We start from the raw sequence: 24,314 nt of genomic DNA on the forward strand, positions 1-24,314 counted from the left end.
GTTGAGTCAACTATCATATATCCACATAATAGAGTATTATGCAGAGAGCCAAGAGAAAAAATAAGGAAAATTTCTATCAACTGAAATAAGAATATTTATAGTATATATTAGGTGAAAAAAAGGGAGACAAAAAAAAAAAAGAGAAGATACACAGTGTTTTGCCAAAAAGGAAGAGAAATAATGTTAAGTACCTGCTTGTTAGTCTGGGGGAAATACACACAGGATAAACTAAAAGCTAATGAAGGTGGCTACCTATGTCAGGTAGGTCAGCAAAGGAAGGACTGCATGGAAGAATTCTGAGTATATGTTTTATATAATTTTGATGTTGATTCATGCAAGTGATCTTCAAATAAATAAAATTAAATCAATAAAATAGTTGTAAATAGTGTAGCTGTTATTCATCCTTAGTAGGATATATTCTAAATACACACACATAAAAACATTTTGAACTTTAAATGAGTAAGTTGTTGCTGAGAATTTGGGTTTTTACTGTGGGAAAAGGGAGATACAAATATGAAATGTAAGAAGATGAAGAGAAACCTAGTGGCACTGGATGTGACCTGGAACTATCAATATGAACTTGTGACTGTAGATCTCCCTGTCTCAGTACATTGGAAAGGCTAAGAAGTAATGACACCATGACATGAGTACACCTAGTTTCTAGATACAATTGCCCACTAAAAAGAACAAAAACTCCTTAAAGAAGTAACAGATTCCAGGGCTGGGGCAAGCGATAGTTGAACATTTAACTTAAAACATCTTGCTGTTCAGAAAACAAAGAAATGCTCAAAGATAATGGAATCACATCAGAAAGACACAGGAGCTGGATTCCTACTGGCTAGATCAGGAACAAAGGAAAAAAAAAAGAAAAATAGTAAATGATTATAAGACAATGAATAACAAAAGAATCCATGAGCTCACAGTATTATTTTTTTTTAAAGAGGAAGAGCTCTTCTTCATAGAAAAGTGTCAATTAACGTTAGAATTATGAAATCACTATTTTGTAACCAATGCAGTATCTAAGTCAAGGATCATCAATGGATGCTAAAACCACTAAGTGGATGGATCCTTCTATGATCTCGAAGTATCACTTTCAGATTACTTATTTCATATTTCAGTTGACCCTTGAACAACACGGGGCTTAGGGGTGTCGACCCCTCATGTAGTTGAAAAGCCATGTAACTTCTGACTCTCCCAAAACTTGACTACTGCTGCCCAGAAGCCTTACATAAACAGTCATTTAACACATATTTTGTATGTTACATGTATTATATACTGTATTTTTACAGTCAAGTAAACTAAAGAAAAAAATCCTAAGAAAAATTATTTAAAAAGAGAAAATACCTTCATAGGACTGTATTTATGGGGGTAAAAAATCCACATGTAGTGGATCCATGTAGTTCCAATCCATGTCATTCGTTGAAGGGTCAACTATAGTTGTAAAGGGAAAAATGCTCCCTTACAATGAAGACACCTGGTGGTCATCCTCTTAACCAAGTGATCAAACATTATCACTAACAGGGGTAACTTGTTGTTATGCACCAGTTAACATAACATGGTGTAATAAGAAGCACCAACATTACCTACGCAGTATTCTTGCCAAATACATTTAATCTAAATCAGGAAACTGTCATATCAACTCAAGATGTATAACATTCTACAGGACAATATCATACTCTTTAAAAAAAGGCAAATGTTATGAAAGATGGGGGAAGAGGCAAGAGAACTTGTTCTAAACTAACAAGACCAAAGAGACAGAATCAAATGCAGCAAGTGTACTCAGATCCCATACTTAGAAAAGGAAAAAAAAAAAAAAAAGGATATAAGAGAGACATTTTGGAAATTTGGGAACATTTTAAAATGTAGTATTAGATGAGATATTCTTGAAATAGTGTTAATTTTCTTAGGTGTGAAATGAATGATGGTTATGTATGAGAATGCCCTTATTCTTAGAAGATATATGCTGAAGTATTTAGGAGTAAAGTATCAAGATATATATAACCAATTTTTAAAAGGCTCAGCAAAGATGAGCAAAACTCACATATTTACATACATGTATGTGTGTGTGTACATCCATTTAAAGATACATAAAACATATGTACCAAAATTCTTAACAACTAGTGAATCTAGAGAAAGGGCATACAGGTGTTCATTGTACTGTTCTTTGGACTTTCTTTGGACTTTTCTCTAGGTATGAAAATGCTCTGAGTAAAAAGTTGCAGAAAAATGAGAGAAATTTCACTTCACACTCTGAACTGATATGTATTCGAGACTGGTAAAGTTTTTTTTGCAAAGGGCCGGTTAGTAAACATTTTAGGCTTTGCAGGCCATATGGTCTGTTCCAACTACTCAACTCTACTTTTGTAGTGCAAAGACAGCCACTATAGGCAAAACATAAACAAACGAGCATGTGTTCCAAGAAAACATTATTTACAAAAATAGACAACGGGCCAAATGTGGTTCATGGAATATAATTTGCCATCCCTTCGTATATATTATTAAACTTTTAAAAAATGCATGGACACATAATGCTCTTTCTTCCCTGAGTGTAAGTGTACAGGGCTTTTTTGGTTTATTTTTAAATTCATACTCCCCAAGATCATGGCCTCTTCTTTAGTCTCTATACTTTCTTATTCAATGATTTTATGGCTTCAACTATTAATTTTAACAGAATGACTCCCATCTATAGCACCTGCCTTGATATCTTAGGGCAGATTTCTATATTTCTATTATGTAGTTCATAAAATTCCCACATGGATGGTACACTAAAAGGTCACATTTAGTATGTCAAAATAAAAATTAGTACTTTTTTCCCCAAGCCAACTTCTCCTCCAACATGATTTAATTCTACCAGTTCTAAAGCATCCACCTATCCATTTAGGCTGAGAAACTGGCAGACCACCCATGCAGAGAGGAGTTAACACAGCAAGGCCTGAGACTGCCTATCCTTAAAAAGGCCTGCTTTCAAGGCTGGCCTTTGGCTAGCACCCAGGAACTTACATTTTGGGAGGGTTCCCACTATTCCCAGAACTAGTAAGAGTGGCTCACTGTGCCTAAACCATTTGCACAAATAATGTGGTTTATGCTGAAAACCAGCTTTCCTTCTGGAAATCTGAAATTAGGTTACATGTAAGTAAAGGGAGCAGACATAACTTTGGGCACTGAGTCTAATGAGCTGCCCTGGTAGCCAACACTCACAATCTGATGTGGAGGAATTAAGAACCTCCTGTGTGACTTCACTAGGACAGGATTCCTGAAGTGTGCACCTGATTTCCTCTAGATGTTGCCTCATATGCCTTTTCTCTTTGATGATTTTGTACTGTACCTTTACATGGTAAAAATTTTAGTGGTGAGCATTAACTATATGATGAATCCTGTCAGTCCTTCTAGTGAATCACAAAACCCTGGGGTATTCTTGGGGATCTCCGACAAACCTTATAATTTCTCTTTCTCACCTATGTATTTAATCAGTTGCAAAGTTTCTTGATTTAACATTCATTATCTCACTTCTCATTCATGTTTCCCTCTCCATTTCCACTGTTTCTGTCCTATTGAGGATTCCATTACTGCACTGGTCTCCTACTGTACTTTCTACTTCCCCACTTAGTTTCTTAAAACATAATTCTAATCATTCCATCTCTTAGTTTAAAGATCCTTAATGGTAACTCACTTTATGATGGAATAAAGTCTAAAATCTTAAACCTTTAATTAGTAAGTTTGTTCAAGATTTCTTTAACCTTAGTGTCTATTATATGACATCACATACTTTATACTTCAGCCAAACCACGACCTGTCAACTCCCAGGTGGGTAGTTTGGCTGAAGTCCTCTCCTCTAGACTTGAGCCAACAGAGCTTCCAATACATCAAATACCACTCCCCATACCTGTGTGAATCCATATAGTCTAAGTTCAAGTGTCATCTCCTACATGAAGCCCTTCTGGATCATTTTAGCCTGGAAATAATCACTTTTTTCCTGAATTTTAATAGGATGTTAGCTGTTTCTTTGTAATGGCACTTATCACTTTATACCTTGTATTAGTCTTACATACATACTTTCCAGAACCCCCTTCTTCCAGAGCATGGTCTATCTTGGATTAACTTTTGTATCCTCCTACAGTGCCACACAACTGTACGCACTTCCTTAGTATTTGCTGAATGAAAAGATGAAAAAACGAGAAGGCAATCAGATGAATGCCTGGTTCTAGTGTTGCATTAAAGGAGAAAATATATTCTTAGAAATGATGTTATAAGTGGGAGTTAGGTATTGCTGGAACAGTATTATTCTCATTCAAAAGCCATACTGTACATTTAATCATACATCTAGAAGTATATGTAACAAGGTACTATCTTAGTCCTGCGCAAGATACCATGAATTAAATAAGCTTGAGTGGATTGGTCTCAAATCTAATTCTCTCTATAAATAACATTATTTATGAAAATGTGAGTTAAATTCCTAACAAACTTTAAGACATCTTTATAATACAATCCATAAGATAGGAACTGGCCCTATATCAACTATACATTGGTTGTGATAATAAAGGCATAAGAAAGCATGATTTTTCCAAAAATGATATGCATACTCAAAACCAAATCAATTTCAATTATTTTCTAGTTTATAAAGTTTACAACATTTAGGAGGATAAAGAATATATCTCTGCCACCAAACACAAAAACAAAAACATGAAATGGCATCAACTTTTTTTTAATGCGGTAGGGGAATAATGGGTTTTTATAAAAGATTATAACTGAACCTGGAGAAAAAAGGGAGTAACTCTTCTATAATTAAAGATGTTTAAATATTTTTTCTATACACACACTCTAAGCTGAGAAAGCTTGTATTTTTGCTCCACACATTATATAAATAACCTCCATAGTGGAATGAAATATCAAAGACAGAAAAAACTAATTTTGAGTGAAATACACTACCTCCAACAACGATGTTCACCATTTCTTCTACAATGCTCTGTACAATGTCTTGCGGCTTTTCCTCACAGTCATGGTTTTCTCCATCATATAATATGTCATTTTTAGATAACGCTTTAAGAAAGAAAAATCCAAGAAAGCATTATTTTAATTTTTTGGAAACTTTACTAAACATTTAAAATTTAAAAACTTTCCTTAAAAACTAAGAATAAAAGAAAATATAATAGATACATGAAACTAGAAGAGATTACAACTTAAACCTTCAAAATTCATAACCAAACCAAATTTAAAATATTTTATAAATTCAAGTCAATTTAAAAAATGATCTACCTGACAAACTATTAAATGATGATTCAACGTAAGTAAATTTTCTAGATTATTCCTTTAGGAGCCAAACATTTTAAAGTATTTTGGTTTTTTTTTTTTTTTAATTTTATTATGTTATGTTAATCACCATACATTACATCATTAGTTTTTGATGTTACAGTATTTTGAATGAAATATATCTAACACATCTGACACTCTTCTAAGTATATATTAAATGTAATTAGAGCCTACATTGATTAATTCAGTTCATCAATAATAACAAGCTCATTGTTGTGCCTTAATATTTTTGAAGTCCTCGAAGAAGAGACATAGGGCTATCTGGGAGTCCACCAATGCTTTCCATCCCTTCTTTACTATTTCTTCCCCCCAGAGAATCTACCTATCCAATGTAAAACTAAATTTAATAAGTAAAAAAGAATTCATCCCCCAATTTAACAATCAAAAACAGATTGAAAAGCCCATCAGTACTTCTGAATAACCTAAGAGAAACTGATAAAACTTGACATTCCAGAGTTAGCTTGCAGATAAAAACAGGATTTCCATCGGATTTTTTGAAATGCTGCAAATATCTCAGGAAGGCTCAATTAGCATTTTGGGATGCTTTGGGATCCAGGACCCTACTCAAATGGCATCAGACAGCATATTAGTTGATAGTGCTAACAAGCCCATCCCCGCTCACACTACACTAAAGGACCACTACTTATGATTCTGGCTTCCAAAAGCCTGTCCTCCCTATTGTTCACTGCTACTAATCTATGTTTGCTACATTCTATAAAATACTGAATGCCACAAGAGGAAATTTGATAAATGAGCATACCAAATCAGTAAACTTACTTTATAAAAAATTCAAATATAATAACACTTAAATTTTTAGTGGAGTAAAAATATGTAAATACTTGGACAAGATAATTTTTCCACCAGCCTTAAGCTTTGTATTTTTTTAAGGTTTTATTTTTTAAGTAATCTCTACACCCAATGTGGGGGCTTGAACTCACAACCCCAATATCAAGAGTCACACACTCTACTGACTGAGCCAGCCAGGTGCCCCTAAGCTTTGTATTTCTGTGCTCTAGTTGGCTAAAATTAGATATCTAGAGTCTGAAAGTTAGTTTCAACAAAACTAAATACACACAGTCACTAATATGTGTATAAAATAACTACTGAATCAAGAGTCAATTCTCACACAAATTATCTAACAGAAATAGATTACAGTAATATTTATTACACACAGGAAATCATTAGAAGTTAACCATTATGTCCAAAGTCATATAACTAATTAGTGATAAAGATGTGATTCAAAGCAGATAATCTAACTCCAGAGCACTCTTAACCAATGCTTCTCAGGTAGAATTTTCATTTTTATCAGCTGTTGGGAGAAAACACCTATAGGGCCAAAATAATCATTACTATGCCACAGTGAATTATGTTTTATTTATAATTCTGTATCCTATAAGGTGACTCATACAGAGTAGATGCTTCCATTCCTTGGGTCTCAGCCCATGTTTCTTCTGTCAGAAAATTTCCTAGCTAGCCAATTCCAACTCCTATCCAACAACATTCAACTAAATCATCATTGCTTTCTCTACAAAGGTATTGCCTAACCCTCCTCAGCAGAACTACCTTGTGCATGCCACTTTCAGAACATTTATCCCATTATACATCATTTATACACCTGACCATCCAGGCAGACCATGAGTAACCTAAGAACAATGTTTTTATCTCCAACAGTTTTTTTAACTTCAAGTCCCACAGAGTACCTAGGACACAGTATGCTAAATAAATGTTTACCAAATCCATGAAAAAATGAAGGAATAAATAAAGTCTCAGCTTTATTAGGGATTAGCCCTTTCAATCAGCCCTTTTATAAACTCACAGTAAAAGTAGGTGAAATTCTGGCAAGGAAAGACTAGAAAAATGTAAATCATATAAGCAGTACAGATTTCTTATTAGCTTGAGTACTGTGAATGGTTGGATTTATCAAAATTATCCCTTTTAAAATAAATAGTAAAGCACTATGAAAAATAGTGAAAAGGCATCCAATCATGCCACTATTGTTATAAAAAAAAGATGTGGTTAAAAAAAAACCCAAGAGTGGAAAATATATTACAGAAGTCTTTTCTCAAAGAAAAATCTAGAATTCGGATAATCTGTTACTAAGCCCTAACCATCCTACTTCCACACAAATACAGTGAATAGGCAAGAGAATTTCCATCATTTTTTGACACCAACCTAAGAAGGAACAAAGGGAACAACCAAATTCCCTAGAAGAGCTAAAGCTCAAAATAATGTTTTGGGGGAAAAAAATGACTTCATGTGATTATTTTTAGAAAAACAAATTCGTAAAATAAATAAATGTAATTTAATTTTTGTTATCTTGTAACCCTTTTTCAAAGAAGATTTCATTTATTTATTTGAGAGAGAGAGAGCATGAGCACACAAGAGTGGGAAGAGGAGCAGAGGGGGAGGGAGACGGAGGGGGAAAGTCTCAAGCAGACTCCATGCTGGGCGAGGAGCCTGGAACCCAACTCGACTCGGGGCTTGATCTCATGAACCTGAGATCACAACCAGAGAGCCAAAACCAAGAATCAGATGTTTAATCGACTGAGCCACCCAGGCACCCCACTCTTTTCTTATAAATAAATTTACTTAAAAAAATACTATCAGAGAACATCTCAATTTTAGTGATTACTACACATCAGGATATAAAAATATTTTTGTATGTCAGGTGGTTGGTTACTCAAAAGATTTCTTTTTATATTTAATTTCAGTACTTTATAGACCATAATATTTTTCCAAACCAATAATATTTGATGCCCTAAAACTTTCATATTCCAGAAAACCTTAGGTCTTTTGTTTGCTGTGAAACTAATTTTAAGAAGAAAACTCAAGTTCTTATAAAACACACTAACAGACATTTATGACCCCGTTTAGTAACATATATCTCCTCCAAAACAAGTCTGTAAATCATACTACTCATGAGATGCTAACAAATGCATAGTATTGTTAATAGGTGTCTTTTATGTTGAAGTCAATAACTTCACCATGTAGGATGGAAAAATCCACATTACCATGTGTCTGATATACATTAAGTCATATTACCCTTTCCACATTTCTTTCCCAAATACGCATGCCTATACTCTTCCCTTAACACACACACGCGCCCCACAGCCCCTTCTCAAAAAGATTACTTTCAGCTGCAGTTGCCTGATCAGCTTCAGTCTGTTCATTTTCTGCACTGGAAATATCAGATCCATTTTCAGGTTCTGTGTCATCCTGAAGGCTTTTATCCACATCATTTGTATGGGAATCAAGGTCCCCTTCATGTTCTTGGGACATGTGATCAACAGTTTGAGGTGGCAAATATCTAAGTTGAGGTGATTCAGGCTCATGATGGCTTACTGGAGACTGCAACAGATGATGATGCTGCCGATGCCTTTCTTTTTCCATTTGTTTGGCTTCCTGCAACTGGAAAGAAATAAAATAATTTCCAATATTAGTAAAATGAGTTGTTTAAAATTTGGAGGGATAATGTTACACTGAACTATAAATCCTTTATATATAAGGTGACACTTTATCCATCAGAAGCAAAGCACATAAAATATACTAAAAACACACAAAAACAAGTAACAGTGGTTACTTCTTAGAAGGATGTACGTAAGAACAGAGATGGAAGTCTTTCAGCATGTATCTTCTCTTCACTATTTTTGGTGTTTGAATCATGTAAACATATAACCTAAACAAAACAAAATTTAAAAACTAAATTCTAATAGCCTCAGAATAATAACTGGATTATTGCCAATAGTGGATTTTCCAAAAATCAAATAGAAGTTTCACTAAGGGAGGGGAAAAAGTGGATGCGGAAATAAAACACATGCTCATTTTTACCCATACATACATAAACAAAATGTAGATACACAAGAAAGTAGTTAATAATAATAGTTACCTCTAGAGAGTGGAGGTTAGGAAATGACCAAATTAGAAACAAGAGTGGGAGGGATTTTCAGCATAACATGCTCTTATGTCATGTTGTCAAATGTCTTTTTAATTAAAAAAATAATAAAATTGCATTTAATAAATAAAATAGCAATGAGTTCTTAAATGTCTCTGCTCAATCAGTCATCTTAATAAGGATGAAAAATGGTATCGACAAATGTTGAGTTTTATTTTAGGAGACCAGTCATTATTATATATACAATACCACCTATAAAACTGGCTTACTTGTAAGATGCTAAAACAGTAATGATCAGAATCACAGGATTTCATTTTTCAGCATTTTACTGCTTTTAGACACATCTCTTCTGGTCCTCATGGCCTAATAAGAATGACTCTCACAGAATTAATTTCCATAAAGGTAAATACTTCACTGTGCCAAAAATGAACATTTCATATTCCTTAGTAATAGTCCAGTTTATGTGGAAATACCAGAACTAATTATATGAATTTATAAAATAAATATGAATTAAAATATTTTAATGCTCAAAATGTAGGGAACCTTATAATACGCATGGTCTAAATCTCGTATTTTACAGATAAGGAAACTGATGGGCATGACTACATGCACAGATGGAATCAGAAGAGAATTTTCAGACCAATACTTTAGCCCATTCATGAGAAAGTCAATTTCCAAATTAGCAGTGAAGAACGTATGACTTGCAATGCATTCCCACCCTCAGCCTAAACTTCAACAGATCTGCACTATGGTTTAGAGGAGCAAGCACATGCTTTGAAATTATAGAAAAGCATGGTGTTGAATTCTAGTTCTATTTATTCCAGAGTTAAAGAAACTCTAGAAATATCCTTTTATAAATGTTATTGCATGAAAATAAACCTTTAAACATTTTCTATAGACTTCCATACTTTCTAGACCAGGGTTTCTCAACATCAGTGCTACTGACATTTTAGATCAGGATTATTCTTTGTGGTGGAGAGGGACTGTCAGCTGTCCTGTGTGCTTCAGGGTATTTAGCATCATCCCTATCCTCTACTAAATTCATATTAAGTACAAAGTCAGATCCTGGATTGGATCTTGAAACAAAAAAAGGACACGTGTAGGAAAATTGGTAAACTTCAAGTAGGCTCTGTAGTTTATTTAACAGTAATATACAAATGTCAATTCCTGTTTCTGGTTATTGTAATATGGTTATATAAGATGCTGGCATTAAGGAAAGAGGGGTAAAGGAGATCTCTCTGTAATATTAGAAGTTTAAAATCGGCTCAAAAAAAAGTTAAAAAGTCGACTTGTAATTATGAAGACCTGAACAATTTAAAAATATGTACAAATGATTCTCTGGCTGATCTCTTACCCTCCCCAAAATGTATTTCCACAATATAGATACATATTTTATTTTTAAAGGACTCAATGATTAAATAATTTTATAGAATAGACCAAATTACGTAGTTTTTGTTTTTTTTTTAAAGATTTTATTTATTTATTTGAGAGAGAGAATGAGAGCGAGCGAGTACATGAGAGGGGGGAGGGTCAGAGGGAGAAGCAGACTCCCTGCCAAGCAGGGAGCCCGATGCGGGACTCGATCCAGGGACTCCAGGATCATGACCTGAGCCGAAGGCAGTCGCTTAACCAACTGAGCCACCCAGGCGCCCCAAATTACGTAGTTTTATACCTACATTAAAATCATCTACTAAGCTTGAGTGCAATAAAAATATTATCAATTTATGAACACTTCCATGAGGATGATGACAGTAAATATCTTTTAAATTCTACTTGCGAACCACTAAAAATATATTTTTTCCAAAGTCAAACAAGTCAGTAAACCTCAAAACAAAGCAAAATAATACCACAGATCTCCAGTAAGTAGAACTGTAAATGACAACATTCTTCCTACAAGCACAGATTTCACCGTAATTTCTCTATAAATTCTTTTCTATATTTGATGCCTGTGGTATTCTTTAAATCTCTCTCTTTAATACTTACTGCTTGGTTTTCCATGCGTGCAAAGATAACATTTAGCATCTGAGTAAGAGTAGCTTTGGCTGTTGTCTGATTGATGAGATTTTTGCTTGCTAGATAGATATTGTAACATGTTCTCACAGCTTGCAGTACAGTTCCTTCATGAATTTCTATGTGTTGAGATGTTACTGCAGTAAGTAAAGCCTTTAAAAAGAAAGACACAGTTGAAGCAATTTTCTATATCCAGAGTTTCAGCACAAAAATATGAGTATTTGTATATTATAATTACAGCTTTTACACACCATTACCACTTTCAGGTATACACTAACAGAATTTTCAGTATATACCAAGAGAATTTCTATCAGCCTTGAATATATATCATCAACTGGCAGTAGCTTCCAAATAATCCAAACCCAGATGACTAGAAACTATTCAATCATATTGTTTCAACCCAAGTTTCATTTTAATAAAAATATTAGTTTCTTAAAATGCACAGCATTAACTCTGTCACAACAGAACACAGATATGCTTCATATGATAGATCTGTCGAATGAGACTGTCAACTTTGGAGGATACACAATGTCGTACTCACTCCCAAATCTTTCTGAAATCTTTCTTATAGACCAGACTCAATAATGTACTGCTATTGCTGAAGAGGTTTACAAATAGAATTAAGCATTAAAATATCAGATTAAATTAGAATAAAGCATTTAAAATAATCCTAAGTGAATCCTCCAACAAAGTCAACAACTTTAATTTACATGAATGTTCATACATTAGGGTACTTGCAATTTCTCAAGAGCAAGAGCTCCTTTGTCCTTTTATGTTGTACATTGCTATGCAGAGTCAGCATTGATATATGCTAAATAAACCATGACTGATATCAAATTGCAAATGACAGGCCAACTGACTGGGCAGCCTTTTTAGAATAAAGATATGACTTGTGAAGTGAAAATAGCTATGAAACTGAAAGACTCAGAAGGGGCTATATTCACACATGAAAAACACTTTATACATGTAAATTATTTCAAAAGTACTAAACGTGTAAGAAAATTCTACTGATGTATAAATGTATCACCACTACCATTAGTTGTCATATTAAGAATTCAAAATTTATAAGAGACTGAAAAAACAACTGAGTGACTTTTCTTTAAAGGAGTTTAATCATCCAGGTATATTACGGCACAATGTTTGGCTAAGCAGGTTCAGCAGATGAATAGGTACAAGGGAATCAGGAAAGCTGGTACACAAATAGTTCACATGGTGAAGCATGGGTCTAGAGGGCAGACTATAAGGGGTCCAGAAGTAGCGAAGAAACTAGAGGGATCACAGGACCATCACATGGACCCTAAAGCTCAAAAGATGGAATATGTACAGTAAACATTCCAGAAACTGAAAAACTCTGGGGGCCCAAGCCTAAATTGGGACCTTCAAAATAACAGACTTAGAAATATAATCTTCTAGTGAACTCTTGACATTCAACAAAACCCCCTCATATGGTGTCTAAAAAGCAACTAAATGACCTCTATTACAGCTGGAAAGCACATAAAATGACCTTTCCAAATATTTCCAAGATAAATGGCTTCTGATTTTTAAAAACAGAGATTATGAATGACAAATTCACTATATAATCAATTACCTTTATTATTTGCAACTGAACTCCTTCATCTGTTTGAGGACCTTGGAAGCAGCCACAAATTGTTTCAATAATTCTATCAATTAATTTTTTGCCTGGTGTTGTACTATCTGGAGCATTGCCAGTCAAGTGCCCATAAGCAATAAGTTTCTGAAATGGAAAAAGAAAACAAAGATCCCCATTAAGCTGATATATATGCTAATTAAATATACATTAAAATTATAATATATAATTCAGTATATATTAAACTTTTTACATAAAAACATTAAAGTAAAATCAAAGCCATGGCTATACCAACTTTTCCTGAAGAAAACTTTATTAGCTATAAACATGTAAAATTATTTACATTCATAATAACCACAAAAACATAATAACCACAATAAAACCATCAAGCAATATTTTGAGAAAGCCAGGCCTCAGACCTTATCTCTGATGAATCAGAATAGCTTACTGCTTTCTATCTAACCATTATTGATATTGCTTTTGTGAAAGCTGTATTAACACATTTAAATGACTCAAAATCTCTTTCCACATCAGATCTGTGAAAATGCAGAAAACCCAATTTCCATGCACTGGCTATAATAAATCATAGATTTGTTCATTCATCATCCATTATAGTGCTGAAAGCCTTAGGTATCATTAATTTTAATTTTTCAGGGAAAACAAGGTCACAAATCAAATGAACTTAATCTATCTTCTGAAAAAATCATATGAATATGGTCTTTTCCTAGCCACTGAATTATTAGTTCAACAGATATAATTTACCAAGCAGTGAAAACACCTGAAAAGAGAAAGACCCCTCTATCTGGAAGTTTTACAAGTATCTTAAGTCTTAAGAGAATCCTCTGTGTGTGTGTGCATGTAAATAAAACAGGATGAAAAATTTCAGGAATTTTTCTGACATAAATGAAAATCAGAGCTAAAGTCCAGCAGTGAATAGAAACACTAAACTGCCAATATTAACCTACTGCTTTAAATAAAACAGCAGGCATTTAGTAAAATCATTGCAAATCATGATACATGTAAAGTCAGCAGCAGGTTAAAAGTCTTATGGTTCTTGCACCTAACTGATGGAAAATGAGACCAAATCAACACTTAGTAAAGATAATGTGTCTCACTAAGCTAACTAATGATTTTTGTTACCCTTAAACTAGGAACACTTTGTGGAGCCATTATTTTGTCTCTCTTAAATATAAGCAACCATTTGGTTTCTTATCACAATAAGAATATTCAAGGCTTTCATGGAAAATGTCTGAATCACCAATTGTGAATAATGTTTAGAAATACATTCAAATTAAATAGTTTTTAGATAACACCATTTTACACATACCTGTAAACAATCAAGAGATGTACTAACTATACGGGGACATTTGGACTGGCATGCCAATTCAAAGGGTAAGAAATACTTGTCTGCTTCAATAAAATTTGTCTTTGATTTAACTGGTGGAAGGGTGCTTGATCCACCTTTCGCTTCTCCATGAGGAGGACTAAAGGAATAAAAAAAAAGAGTCTGATTAGAAAATCACATTTTTCGTACTGATGATAAACATAAAAACACAAAATTTCAGTTCTAAAGGGAATTTTGCTAAACCAACTTTCATATTCCCTTATTTCATGAGGGAAACCAAACCCCAGAGAAATGATTTGCAACAGGTCAAAAGCTAGTGGCCAGAGCTTAACTAAATGCAAGAAAATCAAACACAGTAGTTATTTAATTACTTAAAAAGTAATCTAAATTACAAAATAATATTTATCTTTCTAAATATGAATCAAAGTTTTTAAGCAAAGACTTTAAAGCATATCATATGGTATTTCAGGAATACCCTTATATACTTATTTATGAGATCTTTTTGCTTCTATTGCTTAAAAGCCATTTTTTATTAATTTTATTATAAAGATCACATACAGAAAATTTGTGACATATAGATGAATGTATTACTATTTTAGCCAAGACTGATATGTTTGCAAATTATTTTTACTAAAGAAAAGAAACCCCACAAACCTCTGTTTTTCAGTTTCCGCTTTTATTTCCTCTGGGGGGGGGAAAAGAGGCATATGTTAGAAAACATGACAACAGAAAGATCATTAAGTAATTTGATTATAGGCTTTGTAAACTAATTTGTAACTTCTACAAGAAGTTGGGAAGAATGCAAATTCAAAAGAAAATTCAGTACTAAAATTCTCTTGCTGCTAAATGTATTAATTTACACAATATAGTTTAATGAAACTATACAAAGAATATATTAATAACCATAAGGATAAGTACAACTGCGCGTTACTAATTTCCAAAGAAAAATTTCTTTTCTTGGGGCACCTGGGTGGCTCAGTCATTAAGCGCCTGCCTTCGGCTCAGCCCCACATCGGGCTCACTGCTTGGCGGGAAGCCTGATTCTCCCTCTCCCACTCCCCCTGCTTGTGTTCCCTCTCTTGCTGTGTCTCTCTCTGTCAAATAAATAAATAAAATCTTAAAAAAAAAAAAATTTCTTTTCTCAAAGTAGATTTTTTTGGTCAAGTAACTATACTAACCAGAAGCATTAATATTAAGAATGGAATATTATATATTTAAGTTATAAAATACAGGGCACATGGCACATGTTCAGTGAGGGGTAAAAAAACTCAACACATCACTCTTGTGATTATCTCAAGATTATCAGACCAGGACTATAACCTTTTGACCATGTACATGTGTTGATATTTAACGAATTTTTCTACGTATGACTACATAAAGCACTGTAAAATACACATGCCCAGTTCAATGGGAAATTTTCCCTTTTGCTGTTTATAACTTATGAAATGAGGTAAATGGGTAAATCCTACCTGTAATAAAAGATCCTTAAATTTAATTGATAGGCTGGGGGAGGAGGGGGTGTCTGGTTAACTGATTAAACCCGTTTGAAATGTGGAAAGAAAAACATTCAAACATAACATTTATAATTACTATTATTGTAACCAATAGTTGTTGAGAACGAACTATGTGCCAAGCACTATTACATTTTACATGTACTAACATAATTAAGCCTCACAGTAACCCATAGAAGTTTGTACTAGCATCTTCATTTTAAAGATTAGGAAAGTGAGGCACAAAGAGGTTAAATAATTTGCTCAAGGGCTGCATGGCTTGGGTGTATGGCTAATCAGGTTTCACAACTAAATAATCTAATTCCAGATCCTGGTTTCTTATCATTAAATAATAATTTAATAATCATTAAGTCATCCAGAGACTATATTAAGCCCTTTATAAAGTGGTTTTGTCAAATCACTTTGTCATACACACACAATTTATTCATTACCTACTTTGTGCCAAGCATTTGATGTCTGGTGTTTCAGTTTAGTCCTATGTGGGCTAAAGCTCTTTACATTTAACCACTGGTAGAAGTGGAAGGGGGACAATATGAAAATAGTATCTGTATGTACTTAAAATACTACTTAATAAAAGTTCACAATGTCTGATACTGGAAAGTGTACAGTTCACCAATACATGTAATTAAAAATAATTTAAACCACCTTAAAAAATACAGTACAGATGAAGGGAAAATATATTAACTGCCCCCAAATCTTCATTAAAATTTTTAAAACCCTATTTTTCATTTTAAAATATCATTATTATTGAAGAAGCTGAGGTACTGCTAAAATTCAAGTAAGGCAGAAAAAAAGATGTAAAGTAGGGGAAGGGGTAAGGTGGCAGTTTTTGTAAAAGGTGAATTTCCATGTATAAAATCAGTAGGAAACAGGGTATTCTGGTTAAGAACATCAGAAGTAGTACATTTTAAAGACCACTATGATTTGACACCACCTATTACTAAATAACCATGTGACCTTGGGAAACAACCCTCACTTCACTATTAGATGATTGCAAAAGTCTCTTATATTCTAAAACATCAGTCAACAACTATTGCTCACATGCCAAAGCCACCCACCACTGTTTTCCTGAGTTTAAGAATAGTTTTTACAGCTGAATATCTGCAATCTATTTGATGATAGGGTACACTAACCTTCAAACCCAGGGAAGAAATGTTACTCCACCTAAGAGAATTCTCATTAGACCAGAATCACAAAATTTATACTCAATTATGATTATTTTGAATCCATCAATAAAAAATCTGTGTAAATTGGTTTTCTCTTGGTATGTAAGTACTTATATAATATCCTTGATTTTTTTTCTTGGCCTGAGAAGCCCTTTATAGAAAAGGTTTGCTGACCTTTGCTCTAAAACATTAGGGTTCGAAGGATCTTACCAGACTCTTATGAACCATTTTATTCTATGATTCCATTATTTTTAACTATCCATATTTATCTACCTATTTATTTATTTATTTATTTTAGGGGGGTGGAGGGAGAGAATCTCAAGCAGACTGAGTACTGTCTGATGTGCGCTCAATCCCACGACCCCGAGATCATGACCTGAGCTGAAATCAAGAGTTGGACACTCAACCGAATGAGCTACCCAGGCACTCCTAAATGTCCATATTTAAATAGTCTAAAAAAACATACCCAACACAAGCTATACTGAATGTAATGTTTGTCTAATTCAGATAGTACTATATTTTTTTCTATCTCCATACTGTAAGTTATACAAAGTACTGTTCAAACTGATCTAGATAAGTTTTATTTACAAAGAAATAAAACAATTTAACTCAATATTTCTAATGTTTTAAATTACCTTGTACTAAATATGAGTTTTACTTTTTCCTCTCCCTACACATTTATAACCCACAGTAAAAACGTTTTAAAATGTTTTGATAAAATCTTTAAAGGTCACAGAATAATTACAATTTTTCCCACTGACTACTACCAACAACATAGCTTACATGGTTATCTTTCTGGTCCCACAAAATGCTTATATTTTTAGAGTCCCACAAGACCGTGTATTCATTTTAATGTTACCTTTCCAAGCCATTTGAGACTACTTAAACTGAAAGACATCGTCACTAAAAAGTAATCAAGATTAAAAGGACAAGGGGCAATAGGTGGAGGTAGAAAATAAGTGTTTCTCAAAATACTTAATGTAACAATACGATAAGCCACAGTATTTTTTGTTTGTTGTTCAGGGTACAGGTCTGTGATTCATCAGTCTTATGTAACACCCGGTATACCCTCCCCAGTGTCCATCACCCAGTTACCCCATCCCTCCACCCATCTCCCCTCCAGCAATCCTGTTTGTTTCCTGTGATTAAGAGTCTCTTACGGTTTGTCTCCCTCTCTGGTTTCATCTTGTTTCATTTTTTCCTCTCTTCCCCTATGATCTTCTGCCTTGTTTCTTAAATTCTACATATCAGTGAGATCATATGATAATTGTCTTTCTCTGATTGACTTATTTCGCTTAGCACAATACCCTCTAGCCACAGTATTTTAAAACAAGCTGAAATTTTAAAATATGCAATATTATTTTATATTTGAACAGCAATGTAGAGTTTAAAACATTTTTCAACACATTACCTAATTTTATCCTCAAAGGACAACTCCCCATTTTATGGATCAGATTAGTTAAATAATAACTTTAAGGTCAGACAGCTGGTAAGTAGTGATCTATCTCTCCTCTTAGTGTATTACACAGGACACACTGTGCTCTAAGCAACCTTCTATTAACTGATGCAACTGAATGGAAAAATTCATTCTACAATTATTAGGATAAACATTATAAAGCAGTGCTTCTCTAAGTATGGTCTCAGGACCAGCAGCATCACCACCACCAGGACCCACACAGACATACTGAATCAGTAAGTACCAAATCAGTACTCCGAGTGTAGAGTACTACAGTCTGTGTTTTTACATGGCTTCAAGGGGATTCTGATACGCAAATAAGTTTAAGAATCATCGCTATAAAGCAGTTAAAAGAAACAAGTGGAAGACATTTGAGTTTCATTCACCATGGCTTTGGTTTCCCCCAACTGTTTATTATACTTGTAAGAATTCTTGGTCTAGTGTTTGAGTGCATACTAAAATGGAATTCCTTTTCAGTTTTCTTATAACGAATGTCCAGTAATACAGTTTTTGAGGCAACTGTCTATTTTAATAAATTAGGGCTTAGAAACAATTTGCCTCATGCTGGCCTTCAACCATAGAATCAAGAAGTAAACTAATTCTCAATTATTAAAGAAAACACACCCAGAAGAAAAAAAATATTAAAGCATCAAATTAAGAAATATTCAAACTAAAAACCACATAGTGCTTAACTGTAAAATACTTTGTTAAAGTGAGAATCATGACAAGGATGAAAACAAACAGCAAAATATTTTTTTAAACTGCTTTGGAAACAGTAGACAGTGCAAATAGACAATATTGGATGTCACAAGAAAAGTCATCACTTTTGAGCTGAAATAAGATAAAAATTAGATGATGAATTTGTTTAGTGATATTTAGGTTTTTAAACTATAGTCCTAGTCCTTTAAAAAAATTTATTACTGAAATTCTTTTAGGAACTACTTTCTAGCCATCAACTCTCCCTATTCCTTCAGAACTAGTTTTATAAAAATTTTTGAAAACCAAAGAAACACAACCACTGCATTATATATAGAAAGATTAAAACTGGAGGAAATGGGTCATGGGAATTAGCATAAAAAATACAGATGTGAAGTATTTTGAAAGAAATATAAGTTTTATTCCTCCTAGGTACATTAAATAACTGGAACCAAGTGAGCACAATTGGTAAGGCATAGGACTTATTTAATGAACAGGAAAGAATGATTTACTGAAAAATAACTGATTATATACAAGTTATATGCCTGATTTCCTAAGTATATTAAATATTCCCTCTCATAATATTATGCTTACTATCAACTTGCTTAGCAGCTTTTTTTTTACCCATTGAAAATACAAATATAAACTTCAAAATAATACCAGTACAATTCAACAAATTCTATTATCTATACACTATGAATGATTTATCTCTACCTCTCATGACATCATTTTGTCTTAAGTATAGTTTGTAGAACAGTATTTAGTCAATGCAAACTAAACTGGTAATCTAAAGAAAGACCTTATAAGTGAAATGAATAGTTTTTAATAAACACATTAGAACTTATACATCCAAACTGCTGTCTCCTTCAAAGCAGTGTGTGGGAGGATATGCATCAATTATCATAATAGTGCCAGTATTCAGAAATATTTGTGGAATTCACTGTTTGCAGTTCTTTCCTGCCTGTTTCTTTCAAATGAATAACTTCACAGAAGGAAAAATCTCTAGAAAGGGAATCAGATTCTAACAACCAATTAATCACAGTTGGCATGGAGCCAAGTATGAAGAATGGTATATGACCACGAAACAAAAGTTAATTTTACTGCTTCTCTGAACCATTTCAAATTGTGTGTGTTTAAGCTTATTCTAGAAAAAGAGAACATAAATAACTCTCATTAGTCTCCAGAAGCCTGTAACCCAAACTATAAAGATGATATAGGATCAATTATGACCATATATATATATGAAAGCAACTTTAAACAAAAACATTTATTAAAAAGCACAAATGTAGGGATTACTTTGAAAAGTAACATTCCTTTGGATGTATATATTCTACTAGGTTTACTTTTTCAAAGCCAATTGTATGACTTTAGAATCACATTTCATATAGCTAAGGATTAAATAAAAATACAGAAGTTAAATAAAACGCTACAGTAACCTAAAGAGGAGGCAATGGCTTGAATTAAAGCTGTGACAATAGGGATGAATACATGTGAACTCCATGAACATCTGGAAAGAAAACCAATGAAACAATCTCACAGAGGCTGTCAGCAAGCAGAGACCTGACTTGCATAACTGCATAGTAGAGAGAGGTACCACTAACTTAGAAACAAAATGCAGTTTTCTCACTGTGTGAGAGAGCAGGGGTAAGGGAGCAGGGGTGAAGAGGTACATTTTGGTAGTGTTTTATTCTAAGCCACCGAAATGTTCAAGTGGCACTATTCAGTAGGTACTAAGACATGTAAATTTGAAAATCAGGACATTGTATGTCAGACTGTATTTTCCAGAATGGTCACTATATTATATCTTATCCCACATGCCTTCTGCAAAGTGACCTTGCCAGAATCCCTCCAAGATACAGAATCTAATTCTCCTCCCCTTGAATCAGGGCTAGTTGTGGAGATACATTTATAACCAGCAGGATGCAGTGGAAGTAACAGAGGACAACTACCAAGAGCAGCTACTTACCCTATTACTGATTCTCCTGTAATGCTAGGTCTCCAGACACCTACTCTTGGAACCCAGCAGCCCTGAGGTGAGAAGCCTAAGCCCCATGGAGGTTCAGTCAACAATCCCAGCTGAGCCCAGCTCTCTAGTCATTACAGCCCAGGCACCGGACATGTAAGTGAAGAAGCCTCCAGAGGATTCTGGTTCCCAGCCATTCACATCTCACCCAGTCATTTGAGTCTCAGCTTAGGCCCCACTGTGAAACAGCAACACACCCTAACTGAAATCCTGTCACACAGAGAATCTGTGAGCATAATAAAATTCTATTATTACTGACCTCAATTGCCTGAATATCAGTGGAACTTTCAGAATAAAGGTGAAAAGTGAAGTTTCCACCATAAAACAACAAAAATCACCTAAGAGAGAGCTTACAAATAACTCAAACTTTGAATTTCCAAATTTAACTTTACATCTTTAAATTTTTTAATTACTTGTAACAGAAAGGCACTGTATAATTGTAAAACTTTTAAAATTTAGGCCAAATTTAGGCCATTTGATCTCTGGCCAAAGATAATGTGTAATTTAAGTTCTCTAATGAATTTAAACATTTTTTCCATAATAAGTAACTTAAAACTAGGATTAAAAATTCATAAAAAATACTGAGAACCTTGAGAAATATTTTCTAAGGTGATGAAAACTATAATTAGCTCACCAAAATCGCATGAATAGGAACAAGTCTAATAAAAAATATCTCATATTTGTGTATTTTACAATTTACAGAGCAGTTTTACATACATCTTATTCTTAGAATAGCACACAGTATTACCAGCATGCCCACTTTACAGATTAAAAAGCCTGAAGTAACTTAACGCAAGATGACAAAAGGGGCACAGAATGACTTAAGTGTGGTTTTGATAACAAGCCAAATCAAATGGCTGAGTTTCAACAACTCATTAATGAAAAAGAATATTAATTTTACAGTGTTATCACAGTTTTCTAACAAAGAAAACCACTGTGCTGCTTATTAATTCAGAAATAGAAGGAATCCTGTTTTGAAAACCAAAACTAGAAATGTGATTTGAGTGATAAATATTCCAAGTCAATAATTTTCTTTTCCATTCCAGACTTCATGTATAAAAAATTTTAAAAATACAAAATGAAGGGGCGCCTGGGCGGCTCAGTCGGTTAAGCATCTGCCTTCGGCTAGGGTCATGATCTCAGGGACCTGGGATCGAGCCCTACGTTGGTCTCCCTGCTCAGGAGAGAGCCTGCTTCTCCCTCTCCCTCTGCCTGCCACTCTGCTTACTTGTGCTCTCTATATCTCTGTCAAATAAATAAGTAAAATCTTTAAAAATAAATAAACAAATATCCTTTAAAAAAATACAAAATGAAAATCTCAATAGAATTCAGATCAAGTGCCTGCCTAATTACACTAAATATAGGTAAACCAAATGTAAGAAAACTCAGTAAGTGGAAATAAGCATTCAAAGAAATCATGAATTATGAAAATGATCCTTTAATGGAACTTAATATTTAGATAGAAAAGAATGCAATGGCTGTTCACTGTCAACAACTTGCAGTGACTACAGTGAAAATCAAAAACACCAGAGTTATTGTTCCAAGTGTTAACACCCCTAGTGGTAAATAAACAATCAGACATTTCATAAATTCTGCTCAATATAAGATGTGCAGAAGCAGCAGCTATGGGGGTCATGGAAAGAATACTGCATTGTAAGTCAGGGCTTGGTCAAAGAAGTGGAATACAGTAGAAAGAAATGGGCTGAAGGCCCAAAAAGACAAGAGTCAAACCCCGGGTCTGTCACTGTAAAAACTTTTTAAACCTCATTTAACAGATTTTTTAAAACAGGGATGATAATATCTAGGTGTCTATCCCGTAAGAATATTAGGTTTATCAAAGAGGTATGAAAGTGCTTTGTCTTAGCTAGATTTAATCTTTTCTTTTTCTTTTTTTTGAGCAAAGTTTTAAATATGAAAAAGTACAAACAACAGTGCTGCCTGGCTGGCTCAGTTGGTTAAGCGTCTGCCTTCAACTCAGGTCACAATCTCAGGATCCTGGGATCGAGCCCCATGTTGAGCTCCTCACGCAGCAGGCAGCCTGCTTCTCCCTCTCCCTCTGTCATTCCCCCTGCTTGTGCTCTCGCTCGCTCTCTCTTGCTCTCTCTCAAACAAATAAATAAAATCTTAAAAAAAAAGTACAAACATGGGGCGCCTGGGTGGCTCAGTTGGTTAAGCGACTGCCTTCGGCTCAGGTCATGATCCTGGAGTCCCGGGATCGAGTCCCGCATCGGGCTCCCTGCTCGGCAGGGAGTCTGCTTCTCCCTCTGACCCTCCTCCCTCTCATGCTCTCTGTCTCTCATTCTCTCTCTCAAATAAATAAATAAAATCTTTAAAAAAAAAAAAAAAAAAAAGTACAAACAATATAAACACTGAGTAACCAACCACCCAAACGATTTTATGAAAGCATTTCATAAATGTACAACTCTTTCCAAATATAAGAGCCTTTTAGAACAAATAGCTAAAAGTTTGGGATAGTAAAAGTATTTAAATTTGGGATAGAGGTACAAAGGCTCCACTTAAAATAGACAATAGGGGAAATTTTTAAAGCAACACCTATGCTATATACAAATGCATGAACCCTCGCTGAAAGAATTTGCTGGAAATAGTAATAGTGTTTGCCTAAAGGGAAAAAAATTAAGTGACTAGATAAGAGGAGAAAACATTTTTCATCTTTTACCTTTCTCTTTGTACTTTCTAAACTTCACACTACGTGTATATTTTAACTATTTTGAGAAACTAAATTAAAAAAGCAAATAAGACAATGAAGATTTTGGTAAATATTTTAATGTTTGGCTTAATATTAAAGGCTGATATCTGCTTTTAAATCTACAAATATTAATTCCCAATTTCAATGTTCCTTAAAAATATTACTTTAACAATTTTTTTGCATTATTTTTACTGAGATTTTTAGGTCTTAGGGACTGTTTTTCCTCATAAAAGCAGCTCTAATCTTAAAATGAAAATGAAGGGGAAATGACTTAATCTCTAAATATTTACACTATACAAAATTTTTCAATAATGTATCTAGTCTATAATTAAGTTATGCTAGTTGTAGTCATAATAACAAACATCTCATGTAATCATACATTTATGATTTTATCAGAAGGTTCTACCAGTAGTTAGATACAAATAAAATTATTTTCCAAAAAAAATCTCAAAAGTATCTTAGTATAGACCAGCAAAATTTTACACATATTTACATTAAAAAGTACAAGGAATAAGAATTAAATAACTGAGTGTTTTGAGTTAAATACCAAATTTTCTTATAGTCCAGCATACAGACCTTGAAGTACGACGACTAATCTACATGAACTTTGAAG

At 33.8% G+C, this 24,314-nt stretch overlaps 1 protein-coding gene across 1 annotated transcript in view; it reads right to left on the minus strand.

Moving 5' to 3' along the window:
- ARFGEF1 (ADP ribosylation factor guanine nucleotide exchange factor 1) overlaps positions 1 to 24,314 on the minus strand; it is a 144,392-nt gene that overhangs the window by 79,516 nt on the left and 40,562 nt on the right. The window contains exons 2-7 of the mRNA XM_032421730.1: positions 14,797 to 14,827; positions 14,125 to 14,281; positions 12,798 to 12,944; positions 11,183 to 11,362; positions 8,439 to 8,715; positions 4,927 to 5,037 (exon numbers count right to left, since the gene is read on the minus strand). Of these exons, the coding sequence (XP_032277621.1) occupies positions 4,927 to 5,037; positions 8,439 to 8,715; positions 11,183 to 11,362; positions 12,798 to 12,944; positions 14,125 to 14,281; positions 14,797 to 14,827 (903 nt within the window). The remainder of the gene's footprint in view (positions 1 to 4,926; positions 5,038 to 8,438; positions 8,716 to 11,182; positions 11,363 to 12,797; positions 12,945 to 14,124; positions 14,282 to 14,796; positions 14,828 to 24,314) is intronic.

This window comes from Phoca vitulina, unplaced genomic scaffold, assembly GCF_004348235.1.
Source record: "Phoca vitulina isolate PV1807 unplaced genomic scaffold, GSC_HSeal_1.0 scaffold25, whole genome shotgun sequence".
Lineage (NCBI taxonomy): Eukaryota > Metazoa > Chordata > Mammalia > Carnivora > Phocidae > Phoca > Phoca vitulina.